General features: G+C 48.7%; 1 protein-coding gene across 3 annotated transcripts in view; it reads right to left on the bottom strand.

The window, feature by feature from the left end:
• Positions 1-15,775, bottom strand: part of ift74 (intraflagellar transport 74) — a 72,525-nt gene that overhangs the window by 16,053 nt on the left and 40,697 nt on the right. For all 3 annotated transcript variants that reach the window (XM_067439809.1, XM_067439810.1, XM_067439811.1), the window contains 3 exons: positions 11,787-11,827; positions 11,617-11,696; positions 10,992-11,045 (listed from right to left, as the gene is read on the bottom strand). In XM_067439809.1, coding sequence (XP_067295910.1) covers positions 10,992-11,045; positions 11,617-11,696; positions 11,787-11,827 — 175 coding nt within the window. The remainder of the gene's footprint in view (positions 1-10,991; positions 11,046-11,616; positions 11,697-11,786; positions 11,828-15,775) is intronic.

Raw genomic sequence — 15,775 nt, 5'->3', positions numbered from 1 at the left:
TAACCCATCAGCCACATGATAACCCATCAGCCACATGATAACCCATCAGCCACATGATAACCCATCAGCCACATGATAACCCATCAGTCACATGATAACCCATCAGCCACATGATAACCCATCAGCCACATGATAACCCATCAGTCACATGATAACCCATCAGCCACATGATAACCCATCAGCCACATGATAACCCATCAGTCACATGACAACCCATCAGCCACATGATAACCCATCAGTCACATGATAACCCATCAGTCACATGATAACCCATCAGTCACATGATAACCCATCAGTCACATGACAACCCATCAGCCACATGATAACCCATCAGCCACATGATAACCCATCAGCCACATGATAACCCATCAGTCACATGATAACCCATCAGCCACATGATAACCCATCAGTCACATGATAACCCATCAGCCACATGATAACCCATCAGCCACATGATAACCCATCAGTCACATGATAACCCATCAGTCACATGACAACCCATCAGCCACATGATAACCCATCAGTCACATGATAACCCATCAGCCACATGACAACCCATCAGTCACATGATAACCCATCAGCCACATGATAACCCATCAGCCACATGATAACCCATCAGCCACATGATAACCCATAAGCCACATGATAACCCATCAGTCACATGATAACCCATCAGCCACATGATAACCCATCAGGCACATGATAACCCATCAGTCACATGATAACCCATCAGCCACATGATAACCCATCAGCCACATGATAACCCATCAGCCACATGATAACCCATCAGCCACATGATAACCCATCAGCCACATGATGACCCATCAGTCACATGATAACCCATCAGTCACATGATAACCCATCAGTCACATGATAACCCATCAGTCACATGATAACCCATCAGCCACATGATAACCCATCAGTCACATGATAACCCATCAGTCACATGATAACCCATCAGTCACATGATGACCCATCAGTCACATGATGACCCATCAGTCACATGATAACCCATCAGTCACATGATAACCCATCAGTCACATGATTACCCATCAGCCACATGATAACCCATAAGCCACATGATAACCCATCAGTCACATGATAACCCATCAGCCACATGATAACCCATCAGTCACATGATAACCCATCAGCCACATGATAACCCATCAGCCACATGATAACCCATAAGCCACATGATAACCCATCAGTCACATGATAACCCATCAGCCACATGATAACCCATAAGCCACATGATAACCCATCAGTCACATGATAACCCATCAGCCACATGATAACCCATCAGCCACATGATAACCCATCAGTCACATGATAACCCATCAGCCACATGATAACCCATCAGCCACATGATAACCCATCAGCCACATGATAACCCATCAGCCACATGATGACCCATCAGTCACATGATAACCCATCAGTCACATGATAACCCATCAGTCACATGATAACCCATCAGTCACATGATAACCCATCAGTCACATGATAACCCATCAGCCACATGATAACTCATCAGCCACATGATAACCCATCAGCCACATGATAACCCATCAGTCACATGATAACCCATCAGCCACATGATAACCCATCAGTCACATGATAACTCATCAGCCACATGATGACCCATCAGTCACATGATGACCCATCAGTCACATGATAACCCATCAGTCACATGATGACCCATCAGTCACATGATGACCCATCAGTCACATGATAACCCATCAGCCACATGATAACCCATCAGCCACATGATAACCCATCAGCCACATGATAACCCATCAGTCACATGATAACCCATCAGCCACATGATAACCCATCAGCCACATGATAACCCATCAGCCACATGATAACCCATCAGCCACATGATAACCCATCAGTCACATGATAACCCATCAGCCACATGATAACCCATCAGCCACATGATAACCCATCAGTCACATGATAACCCATCAGTCACATGATAACCCATCAGTCACATGATAACCCATCAGTCACATGATAACCCATCAGCCACATGATAACCCATCAGTCACATGATAACCCATCAGCCACATGATAACCCATCAGTCACATGATAACCCATCAGCCACATGATAACCCATCAGCCACATGATAACCCATCAGCCACATGATAACCCATCAGCCACATGATAACCCATCAGTCACATGATAACCCATCAGCCACATGATAACCCATCAGTCACATGATAACCCATCAGTCACATGATAACCCATCAGTCACATGATAACCCATCAGCCACATGATAACCCATCAGCCACATGATAACCCATCAGTCACATGATAACCCATCAGCCACATGATAACCCATCAGCCACATGATAACCCATCAGCCACATGATAACCCATCAGCCACATGATAACCCATCAGCCACATGATAACCCATCAGTCACATGATAACCCATCAGCCACATGATAACCCATCAGCCACATGATTACCCATCAGCCACATGATAACCCATCAGTCACATGATAACCCATCAGCCACATGATAACCCATCAGCCACATGATTACCCATCAGCCACATGATAACCCATCAGTCACATGATAACCCATCAGCCACATGATAACCCATCAGCCACATGATAACCCATCAGCCACATGATAACCCATCAGCCACATGATAACCCATCAGCCACATGATAACCCATCAGTCACATGATAACCCATCAGCCACATGATAACCCATCAGTCACATGATAACCCATCAGCCACATGATTACCCATCAGCCACATGATAACCCATCAGCCACATGATAACCCATCAGCCACATGATAACCCATCAGCCACATGATAACCCATCAGCCACATGATAACCCATCAGCCACATGATTACCCATCAGCCACATGATAACCCATCAGTCACATGATAACCCATCAGCCACATGATAACCCATCAGCCACATGATAACCCATCAGCCACATGATAACCCATCAGCCACATGATAACCCATCAGCCACATGATAACCCATCAGTCACATGATAACCCATCAGCCACATGATAACCCATCAGCCACATGATTACCCATCAGCCACATGATAACCCATCAGTCACATGATAACCCATCAGCCACATGATAACCCATCAGTCACATGATAACCCATCAGTCACATGATAACCCATCAGTCACAGGATAACCCATCAGTCACATGATAACCCATCAGCCACATGATAACCCATCAGTCACATGATAACCCATCAGCCACATGATAACCCATCAGCCACATGATAACCCATCAGCCACATGATAACCCATCAGCCACATGATAACCCATCAGCCACATGATAACCCATCAGCCACATGATAACCCTTCAGTCACATGATAACCCATCAGCCACATGATAACCCATCAGCCACATGATAACCCATCAGCCACATGATAACCCATCAGCCACATGATAACCCATCAGTCACATGATAACCCATCAGCCACATGATAACCCATCAGCCACATGATAACCCATCAGCCACATGATAACCCATCAGCCACATGATAACCCATCAGCCACATGATAACCCATCAGCCACATGATAACCCATCAGTCACATGATAACCCATCAGTCACATGATAACCCATCAGCCACATGATAACCCATCAGCCACATGATAACCCATCAGTCACATGATAACCCATCAGCCACATGATAACCCATCAGTCACATGATAACCCATCAGTCACATGATAACCCATCAGCCACATGATAACCCATCAGTCACATGATAACCCATCAGCCACATGATAACCCATCAGTCACATGATAACCCATCAGCCACATGATAACCCATCAGCCACATGATAACCCATCAGTCACATGATAACCCATCAGTCACATGATAACCCATCAGTCACATGATAACCCATCAGCCACATGATAACTCATCAGCCACATGATAACCCATCAGCCACATGATAACCCATCAGTCACATGATAACCCATCAGCCACATGATAACCCATCAGTCACATGATAACTCATCAGCCACATGATGACCCATCAGTCACATGATGACCCATCAGTCACATGATAACCCATCAGCCACATGATAACCCATCAGCCACATGATAACCCATCAGCCACATGATAACCCATCAGCCACATGATAACCCATCAGCCACATGATAACCCATCAGCCACATGATAACCCATCAGCCACATGATAACCCATCAGTCACATGATAACCCATCAGTCACATGATAACTCATCAGCCACATGATAACCCATCAGCCACATGATAAGCCATCAGTCACATGATAACCCATCAGTCACATGATAACCCATCAGCCACATGATAACCCATCAGTCACATGATAACCCATCAGCCACATGATAACCCATCAGTCACATGATAACCCATCAGTCACATGATAACCCATCAGCCACATGATAACCCATCAGCCACATGATAACCCATCAGTCACATGATAACCCATCAGTCACATGATAACCCATCAGTCACATGATAAACCATCAGCCACATGATAACCCATCAGTCACATGATAACCCATCAGTCACATGATAACCCATCAGCCACATGATAACCCATCAGTCACATGATAACCCATCAGTCACATGATAACCCATCAGTCACATGATAACGTACTCGGTTACTTTCGTAACCTCGGTTCCCTTTCGAGAGAGGTTCCTCGTATTACGTATGGGAAAAACTCCTTTTCTCGAGAATGTGAAGCAAAACTTTTAATAAAGGTATCTATGTAAAGCGCAGTGAGCTGCACGGCCATAGCCCAGCGCGAGGAGCGCTCTGATTGGCCGGGCTGCGGCAACTGCAGGAACCTATGGTGAGGCGGCTGAGAGGAACGAACCAATGGGGGGCGTCCCAGAAGCCCGCCGAAAAAGGTGCTTATATTTGCATACAGGAGGCTATATAAGACCCTAATTCTCCATAGGTGTCAGGTTTTAAGATCGACTGAAGCGATACCTGAGAAGCATAAACACGGCACGGAACGTAATACTCGTTCCTCTCTCTCAGGGAACCGAGGTTACGAAAGTAACCGAGTACGTTCCCTTTCGAGAGAGGTTCCTCGTATTACGTATGGGAACACAATGTAAAGCGCCGTGTGTGCTGACTGACCCAGTATACCCAAAGCACATGTTATAAACCCCCGAGACACCGACAGAGGCGGCTTATAAGGGGAATGAAGAACCGGAAGAGTCGGTTCGTTTGAACAGCTGATCGGACATAGTCGGATCTTATGATGAATGAATAGTGCTTAAGGACTAATGTGTACAGGCCAAAATGTAAGGCAATCTGTTTGCCAGGGTCAAGATAGAGCCTAGATGGAGAGAAGCCCTGCTTGTAGAGCTGGAACCTCCAACTTGTAGAATCTGATAAAAGTGGACGGAGAGGCCCAGCCTGCCGCCGCACAGATATCTTCCAAAGAAATGTCACACGACCAAGCCCAAGATGAGGCCATGCCTCTAGAGGAGTGGGCTTAAATGCCTGTAGGACAGGTTAGGTCCTGGACCTATATGCTAGTGGGACTGCATCCACTATCCAGTGTGAGAGACTGTTTCATGACAGCACAAACTTTAGTGCGGCCACCGAAGCAATGAAGAGCTGATCCGACTGCCTGAAGGGGGCGGAGCGCTCTAGATACAATCTCAATGCTCTGACTGGGCAGAATAGGTTTGCGTCTTATTCTCTCTGAGACGCGGGTTAAGCAGTGCAAAGACCTGCATACTGAAGGGGTTGATAGCACTTTCAGCATAAAACCATGCCTCGGTTTGAGCACAACCTTGAAGTTGCTGGACCCAAACTCAAGACAGGAAGGGCTCACGGAGAGTGCAGGTAAGCCACCCACTCGGTTAACCGAGGCCACAGCCAGCAGAAAAACGGTTTTGAGTGATATGTGCTTCAAGCTCGTGTTCTGAAGTGGTTAGGAGGGGGAACCCTTCACGGCCTCCAAAACCATGGCGAGGTCCCAAATAGGGACCGAGGTAGGGGCAAGGCGGGCTGAATCTCCTGGCCCCTTTAAGAAAACACACAATAAGATCACTTTTCCCTAGTGAATGTGCCGCGATCGGAGCGTGGCTAGCTGCTATGGCGGAGACACACACCCCGAGTATGGAGGGGGGACGACCCGCATCCATTAGCTCTTGGAGAAAGCGAGCGGTTCCGCCAGTTCGCATGAGTGTGCGTCGATGTTTCGCGTAGCACATTGGTTAGAAAACCACTGACCACTTCAAAGCAGAGCTGCCAGATAGCAGGGGCTCTAGCTTCCGAAATAGTGTTCATAACTTGTTAGAGAGGTTCCCGGATACCGTTGATGGGCCATACGTGGAGGGCCCACAGCTCGGGATTGGGATGCCAGACCTTCCCTTTCATTGGCAGAATAGGCATGGGGCTGTGTCTGACAGCTGAAACAGTTTGGAGAACCATGTGCGGTTCTTCCAAAGTGGGGCTATTAAAAAGCACAGGCTGCAGCTGGATCGCGATCGGAGGGAACATATAGAGGGAGTCTGGGCCAACATGGGCCAGGGCATCCCTGCGTTTGCAGAAAAAATATTGGGCAGCGTGTGCTGTGCGAGCTGAATTGTTTGCGGGTAAAGGGACCATCCCCCTGGGGACATGGGTCCTCTGGATAACATGTCCGGACCCTGATTCAGAATACCTGGCACGTAAGCCGCCCTTAGGGAGCTTAGATTGTGCTCTGCCCATAAAAGGAGATGCTTAGCCATGCAGTGAAGAGAGTCTGATCTTGGCTGCCCTAGCGATTTTATGTACATTATCAAGACGTGGTGGTTCTTATGCCGTAAGTCTTGAGTCTATGACAATGACTGTACTGATAAGCCTGCCCCTCGAAGGCGAATCTCAAGAATGGCCTGTAGTGGGGGTGGGGGGTTATCGTAACGTGAAGTATGCGTTTTTCAGATCTATTGAGAAAACCCAATCCCCGGGGCGAATGTGCGCGAGGATTTGTTTCACCGTCAGCACCTTGAAACGAGCGTGTCATAAGTGCTTTGTTCAGATGCCTGGAAAATGGGCCTGAGACCGCCACCCATTTTCGGCATGAGGAATTAGCGACAGTAAAAACCTGACTCGCTAGCGTCGGGTGTACTGTTTCCGCCGCTCTCTCCTTTAACAGTCTCAATGCCTCAGCGAGAAGCACGTGACTGACACTGCTTCTTACAGAGGGCTCGACCACGGCTTGAATCGCGGGGTCTGCGAGCAAAACTGTAGCGAGAACCTCGTTTTATATGTTCAACACCCAATATTATATACCAGGAATGGCCTGCCAGGCCTGGGCTCGTAAAGCCAGGGGTTGAATTAGATTCGGGGGCTGGCCGCTTAGTAATAGGGGCCTGTTAGCCGGGTTGCTTGTGCTGTAACACTGCTTGTAACACTGTGGGGATAGTGTTAGTTTTGGCGGTGCAGGCTTTGCAGTGGGCGCACGCCTCACATTTATATTGTGTGTGTGAGAGTGAACTTTGTGAAAAGTGCTTGGGTGCAGGAGTGCAGACTGTAAAGTGGGCACATTTCCTACATAGAAAGCTCTTTTGTGTGTAGTGTAAACAATGTGCAGTGGCGCACAACCTACGTAGAATACCCACGGTGCAAACCAGTGAGCAAATCCACAGGGGTAAACGCACACAGCATTAGTGTGCAGACGAGCGTGTTTAACACAGGCTAGTTGACTGCAATATTTCATCTCCAGTCACTTAACTTAAAGGGAACTGGGAGAATGTAAGGAAGTGCGGGTGGTATGTGAGCCATTCCACAATGCCGTTATGCTCTAGTCTAGACTGAAAGCACGCATGCAGACAAGCGTGTTTGACCACAGGCTAGTTGACTGCAATAAGGCTAGTTGACTTTATATGGTGTAATCCGGCCGCGGCGGGATTTATTTGTGATTTTGTGAGGCTGAATTAACAGTGCTTATGTAGGGGTGCACACTGTGTAGTGGACACTTTGTCTACAGTGTAAAAACCTTTCCAGCCGCCTGAATAAAGGGGACTGGAAGTGATAGAGTGAAAAAAGGGCTTAGCTTGGCAGCCATTTTCCGACGCCCTTATGCTCTGACAGTGAGCGCGTGCTATGACGTAAGCCGCGCTCTAGTCAGCAACGCGCTGTGGAAGGGGCGCGCGCTATCATGACAAGGCAGCCATTACAACTTCCTTGGCAGTAAGCGCGCGCTGCAGCGACATTGTTCTTGACATACCCAACAGCCCGAGCTCGCTCGTCTAACTTACTCTAGTATTCTCTGTCCGCAGCGCTTCAGCACGGCGGCGGTAGAATGAGCACGGCGAGAGCTTCGGCTCGAGTTAGTTTATTCACTCTAGTATTCTCTGTCCGCGGCGATAGAGCGACAGGACGAGAGAATTGGAAGCGTGAGGTAAAACTCTGTCCGCGGCGCTTCTAGCACGGCAAGAGCTTCGGCTCGAGTTAGTTTATTCACTCTAGTATTCTCTGTCCGCGGCGATAGAGCGACAGGACGAGAGAATTGGAAGCGTGAGGTAAAACTCTGTCCGCGGCGCTTCTAGCACGGCGAGAGCTTCGGCTCGAGTTAGTTTATTCACTCTAGTATTCTCTGTCCGCGGCGATAGCGCGACAGGACGAGAGAATTGGAAGCGTGAGGTAAAACTCTGTCCGCGGCGCTTCTAGCACGGCGAGAGCTTCGGCTCGAGTTAGTTTATTCACTCTAGTATTCTCTGTCCGCGGCGATAGCGCGACAGGACGAGAGAATTGGAAGCGTGAGGAAAAACTCTGTCCGCGGCGCTTCTAGCACGGCGAGAGCTTCGGCTCGAGTTTGTTTATTCACTCTAGTATTCTCTGTCCGCGGCGATAGCGCGACAGAACGAGAATTGGAAGCGAACTAGAGAAGAGGAAGAGTGAGGAAAAACTCCGTCTGTCCGCGGCGCCTCCTCAGCGCGACGGTATAGTGACGAGAGCTTAGGCTCGAGTTCGCCTATTCACTCTAGTATTCTCTGTCCGCGGCTGTAGCGCGACGGAATGAGAGAAGAGTGAGAACAACTCTGTGGCAGCGGCGGAAGAAGAGCCGCGGCGGCGGCAGAGTGAAGAGAGCTTCGGCTTGAGTGTGCTCATGTCCTCTAACATTCTCTCTTTCCGCGGCGCTATTCAGCGCGACGGGACGAGAGCAGAGGGAGAGTGAGAAGAGCTCTGTCTTTCCGCGGCGCTTAACGACGCGGCGGAACGAGAGAGTCCTCGAGTAGAACAAGCCTGTAAGCTCTAGAAGTGGCGTTGCAGCGGCAACACACACACAAACACATAAAACACTCAACATAGAGCCGGATGGCGTAGCTGGAACGGCAGAGAAGGCGGAGAGGGAGTCCGTCATCCTCAGCTGCAGGTTCCGCTGGTGCCTTTTCAACGGCGGTGCTTCTTCCGGAGACCAGCGAAGGTATCGCTGAAGGAGATAAAATCTGACACCTATGGCGAATTAGGGTCTTATATAGCCTCCTGTATGCAAATATAAGCACCTTTTTCGGCGGGCTTCTGGAACGCCCCCCATTGGTTCGTTCCTCTCAGCCGCCTCACCATAGGTTCCTGCAGTTGCCGCAGCCCGGCCAATCAGAGCGCTCCTCGCGCTGGGCTATGGCCGTGCAGCTCACTGCGCTTTACATAAGCCCCGTTTCCACCAAAATTACCCGGAACTATTTGTACCAGGAACTTTTTTACAGGAACTTTTCTCCCCCCCAGACCTGCAGCTGTCTGCGTTTCGACCGCGATAAAGTTCCGAGAAGATTAGGCAAATTAGTCCGGTGATGTAGGACTGCACGCGACTGTTCCTCCAAATCAGTGAAGGACAGTAATCATTTGTGTGTGTACCGATTGAAAGATTTAGTGATCTGTTTACATGAGACGTTATCTAAACCGATCTGGTGTTTACATGTGATGACTTTCAATCGCAATCATTTTGTCACATGCAGTTTGTCTGCCGCACCAAAAATGTCAACGCTGTTTTCTCCAGTAGCTGGAGTGTGTTGACTGTAGCCATAGCAACTCTTAACGGCCACCAGGACTAATACAGTATTATTTATAGCTATTTGTTGTAAAGTGTAATAATCATCTCAGAAAAAAAAATCTTCTGTCAGGCGCAGTTAAAGTAAAAACTGCCTGGGGCAATATACGCTGTGTCATTACTCCAACATTATCTTCATAACTTACGAAATAAAAAGTTTACCCCTCAGAAAAATGAGCTTTCCTCTCTTGTCAACATGAGCGCGGCGCGCGCCGTCACGTCATGTAAGGACACACACTTAAAAGTAATCGGTCAGGTCGTTTACATGGTGAAAAAAAATTAATAACGAGTATGGAAGAGATTCAAGCTGTGCTGCTTTTGCTGGTTATGTATAGGTTTACTAAAGAGGTAATTAACAATGACAGAAAAGAGCACTAATATGCAGATTCAGCAGCATGCAGCTGCAGCATATTCAGAAAGCTTGTAAAGCTAGATTTAAAATGACAATGTATATTATTATCAGCTATTACGGACATTGCACGTGAGATGGCTGAGACGACCGCGCGCCACCAGACAGAGAGCAAAGACTGATATTTACTGAACGCAGAACGAACCTCGCAAAAGACTTTTAAAAATGCCGGTTGAACTGCGTGAGCTCAACCAATCAGCATGTTCAGCGCCCAAGTCCCGCCCTCGAAAGTTCCTAAACTGTGAAAAAGTACTACCTCGCGAGCAGGGCCGTTTGGAGGGGGAAATATTTACCCGGAACTTCAATTTTACCCTGGTTCCTGCGGTCTAAACACACGAAGTACCACCCAAAGTTCCTAGTTCCTGGGTAAAGTTCCTGTGGTGGAAACGGGGCTATAAATACCTTTATTAAAAGTTTTGCTTCACATTCTCGAGAAAAGGAGTTTTTCCCATACGTAATACGAGGAACCTCTCTCGAAAGGGAACCCATCAGTCACATGATAATCCAGAGCATCTGTGTGAGTGACAGTGATAGACTCACAGTCGATCTCCTCTTCTCTCTTCTGCAGCTCCCTGTACTTCTGAGTCCTTTCGCCTGTGCAGACGAGAAATGATGCGTTAGATCCAGTTTATTAAACAGGACACAAGAAATCAATTTCCCTTCATGTTGTGAAATTAAGAAGTTTGATGTACTGTAAAAACATCCTGTAGCGGTCCAGAAATACCATTGAACAACTGAAAATAAGACATTGACCACACACACATTTACACACCAACAGAAACGTGGTCTGCCCATCATGCTCAGAAAGTTACTACTAAACTACTATTTACTATTACTACTAAACACCTGAAGTCTTCAGTTTGTACAGAACTAACAATCATATCTGGAAACTCTATGAGAATCAGTCCTGTTGATCTGATGATCAGCACAGAAGATCAACATGTTTGGTGTTAAATATGTTTACTATGAACAATATTTGCCTGAAATGCACAACATACACTAGCAACTGATATAAGTATCGTGTCATTAAAATAAAGAAATCTCCATATGGGACACAGCATGGTTAGTGTGTATGCGCTGGAACCAGAGCAGGCTCTTCCTCTATAAATCAACACATCGATGATCATCCCACAGTCACTGCACTTCCAGATTGAGGGAAAAGCACCTTGATGTTCCTCCATGTCAGCATCCAGCTGCCGCATCTCTTCGGTGAGATGGCTAATTTTCTCACGTAACTCTGTCAGTCTACAGAAAAAAAGGATGTTCAGTCTTTTTATGCACTAGGTGGAATATGAGTTTATGGACTAAACATGAATATGGTTTATAAATACATACTGTCGTTCCATGCTGGCTATTTCCTGGTTGTTTTCCTTCACCTAAAGCAGCAAAAGAACAGTCATGTTTAAAGCCCCTTTATCTGTGTGCCTGTTTAGAGGGAGAGGCGGATGGACAGACCTGTTTAAAGAGGCGATCTGTGCCTGTTTAGAGGGAGAGGCATATGGACAGACCTGTTTAAAGAGGCGATCTGTGCCTGTTTAGAGGGAGAGGCGGATGGACAGACCTGTTTAAAGAGGCGATCTGTGCCTGTTTAGAGGGAGAGGCGGATGGACAGACCTGTTTAAAGAGGCGATCTGTGCCTGTTTAGAGGGAGAGGCGGATGGACAGACCTGTTTAAAGAGGCGATCTGTGCCTGTTTAGAGGGAGAGGCGGATGGACAGACCTGTTTAAAGAGGCGATCTGTGCCTGTTTAGAGGGAGAGGCGGATGGACAGATCTGTTTAAAGAGGCGATCGGTGCCTGTTTAGAGGGAGAGGCGGATGGACAGACCTGTTTAAAGAGGCGATCTGTGCCTGTTTAGAGGGAGAGGCGGATGGACAGACCTGTTTAAAGAGGCGATCTGTGCCTGTTTAGAGGGAGAGGCGGATGGACAGACCTGTTTAAAGAGGCGATCGGTGCCTGTTTAGAGGGAGAGGCGGATGGACAGACCTGTTTAAAGAGGCGATCTGTGCCTGTTTAGAGGGAGAGGCGGATGGACAGACCTGTTTAAAGAGGCGATCTGTGCCTGTTTAGAGGGAGAGGCGGATGGACAGACCTGTTTAAAGAGGCGATCTGTGCCTGTTTAGAGGGAGAGGCGGATGGACAGATCTGTTTAAAGAGGTGATCTGCGCCTGTTTAGAGGGAGAGGCGGATGGACAGACCTGTTTAAAGAGGCGATCTGTGCCTGTTTAGAGGGAGAGAGATGGATGGACAGACCTGTTTAAAGAGGCGATCTGTGCCTGTTTAGAGGGAGAGGCGGATGGACAGACCTGTTTAAAGAGGCGATCGGTGCCTGTTTAGAGGGAGAGGTGGATGGACAGACCTGTTTAAAGAGGCGATCTGTGCCTGTTTAGAGGGAGAGGCGGATGGACAGACCTGTTTAAAGAGGCGATCTGTGCCTGTTTAGAGGGAGAGGCGGATGGACAGACCTGTTTAAAGAGGCGATCTGTGCCTGTTTAGAGGGAGAGGCGGATGGACAGACCTGTTTAAAGAGGCGATCGGTGCCTGTTTAGAGGGAGAGGCGGATGGACAGACCTGTTTAAAGAGGCGATCTGTGCCTGTTTAGAGGGAGAGGCGGATGGACAGACCTGTTTAAAGAGGCGATCTGTGCCTGTTTAGAGGGAGAGGCGGATGGACAGATCTGTTTAAAGAGGTGATCTGCGCCTGTTTAGAGGGAGAGGCGGATGGACAGACCTGTTTAAAGAGGCGATCTGTGCCTGTTTAGAGGGAGAGGCGGATGGACAGACCTGTTTAAAGAGGCGATATGTGCCTGTTTAGAGGGAGAGGCGGATGGACAGACCTGTTTAAAGAGGCGATCTGTGCCTGTTTAGAGGGAGAGGCGGATGGACAGACCTGTTTAAAGAGGCGATCTGTGCCTGTTTAGAGGGAGAGGCGGATGGACAGACCTGTTTAAAGAGGCGATCTGTGCCTGTTTAGAGGGAGAGGCGGATGGACAGACCTGTTTAAAGAGGCGATCTGTGCCTGTTTAGAGGGAGAGGCGGATGGACAGACCTGTTTAAAGAGGCGATCTGTGCCTGTTTAGAGGGAGAGGGGGATGGACAGACCTGTTTAAAGAGGCGATCTGTGCCTGTTTAGAGGGAGAGGCGGATGGACAGACCTGTTTAAAGAGGCGATCTGTGCCTGTTTAGAGGGAGAGGCGGATGGACAGACCTGTTTAAAGAGGCGATCTGTGCCTGTTTAGAGGAAGAGGCGGATGGACAGACCTGTTTAAAGAGGCGATCTGTGCCTGTTTAGAGGGAGAGGCGGATGGACAGACCTGTTTAAAGAGGCGATCTGTGCCTGTTTAGAGGGAGAGGCGGATGGACAGACCTGTTTAAAGAGGCGATCTGTGCCTGTTTAGAGGGAGAGGCGGATGGACAGACCTGTTTAAAGAGGCGATCTGTGCCTGTTTAGAGGGAGAGGCAGATGGACAGACCTGTTTAAAGAGGCGATCTGTGCCTGTTTAGAGGGAGAGGCGGATGGACAGACCTGTTTAAAGAGGCGATCTGTGCCTGTTTAGAGGGAGAGGCGGATGGACAGACCTGTTTAAAGAGGCGATCTGTGCCTGTTTAGAGGGAGAGGCGGATGGACAGACCTGTTTAAAGAGGTGATCTGCGCCTGTTTAGAGGGAGAAGCGGATGGACAGACCTGTTTAAAGAGGCGATCTGTGCCTGTTTAGAGGGAGAGGCGGATGGACAGACCTGTTTAAAGAGGCGATCTGTGCCTGTTTAGAGGGAGAGGCGGATGGACAGACCTGTTTAAAGAGGCGATCTGTGCCTGTTTAGAGGGAGAGGCGGATGGACAGACCTGTTTAAAGAGGCGATCTGTGCCTGTTTAGAGGGAGAGGCGGATGGACAGACCTGTTTAAAGAGGCGATCTGTGCCTGTTTAGAGGGAGAGGCGGATGGACAGACCTGTTTAAAGAGGCGATCTGTGCCTGTTTAGAGGGAGAGGCGGATGGACAGACCTGTTTAAAGAGGCGATCTGTGCCTGTTTAGAGGGAGAGGCGGATGGACAGACCTGTTTAAAGAGGTGATCTGCGCCTGTTTAGAGGGAGAAGCGGATGGACAGACCTGTTTAAAGAGGCGATCTGTGCCTGTTTAGAGGGAGAGGCGGATGGACAGACCTGTTTAAAGAGGCGATCTGTGCCTGTTTAGAGGGAGAGGCGGATGGACAGACCTGTTTAAAGAGGGGATCTGTGCCTGTTTAGAGGGAGAGGCGGATGGACAGACCTGTTTAAAGAGGCGATCTGTGCCTGTTTAGAGGGAGAGGAGGATGGACAGACCTGTTTAAAGAGGCGATCTGTGCCTGTTTAGAGGGAGAGGCGGATGGACAGACCTGTTTAAAGAGGCGATCTGTGCCTGTTTAGAGGGAGAGGAGGATGGACAGACCTGTTTAAAGAGGGGATCTGTGCCTGTTTAGAGGGAGAGGCGGATGGACAGACCTGTTTAAAGAGGCGATCTGTGCCTGTTTAGAGGGAGAGGCGGATGGACAGACCTGTTTAAAGAGGCGATCTGCGCCTGTTTAGAGGGAGAGGCGGATGGACAGACCTGTTTAAAGAGGCGATCTGTGCCTGTTTAGAGGGAGAGGCGGATGGACAGACCTGTTTAAAGAGGCGATCTGTGCCTGTTTAGAGGGAGAGGCGGATGGACAGATCTGTTTAAAGAGGCGATCTGTGCCTGTTTAGAGGGAGAGGCGGATGGACAGACCTGTTTAAAGAGGCGATCTGTGCCTGTTTAGAGGGAGAGGCGGATGGACAGACATGTTTAAAGAGGCGATCTGTGCCTGTTTAGAGGGAGAGGCGGATGGACAGACCTGTTTAAAGAGGCGATCTGTGCCTGTTTAGAGGGAGAGGCGGGTGGACAGACCTGTTTAAAGAGGCGATCGGTGCCTGTTTAGAGGGAGAGGCGGATGGACAGACCTGTTTAAAGAGGCGATCTGTGCCTGTTTAGAGGGAGAGGCGGATGGACAGACCTGTTTAAAGAGGCGATCTGTGCCTGTTTAGAGGGAGAGGGGGATGGACAGACCTGTTTAAAGAGGCGATCTGTGCCTGTTTAGAGGGAGAGGCGGATGGACAGACCTGTTTAAAGAGGCGATCTGTGCCTGTTTAGAGGGAGAGGCGGATGGACAGACCTGTTTAAAGAGGCGATCTGTGCCTGTTTAGAGGGAGAGGGGGATGGACAGACCTGTTTAAAGAGGCGATCTGTGCCTGTTTAGAGGGAGAGGCGGATGGACAGACCTGTTTAAAGAGGCGATCTGTGCCTGTTTAGAGGGAGAGGCGGATGGACAG

The sequence above is a fragment of the Pseudorasbora parva genome, chromosome 3, assembly GCF_024679245.1.
Source record: "Pseudorasbora parva isolate DD20220531a chromosome 3, ASM2467924v1, whole genome shotgun sequence".
Lineage (NCBI taxonomy): Eukaryota > Metazoa > Chordata > Actinopteri > Cypriniformes > Gobionidae > Pseudorasbora > Pseudorasbora parva.
The sequence above is the reverse complement of the archived record's forward strand: the minus strand, read 5'-3'. Positions and strand labels throughout refer to the sequence as shown.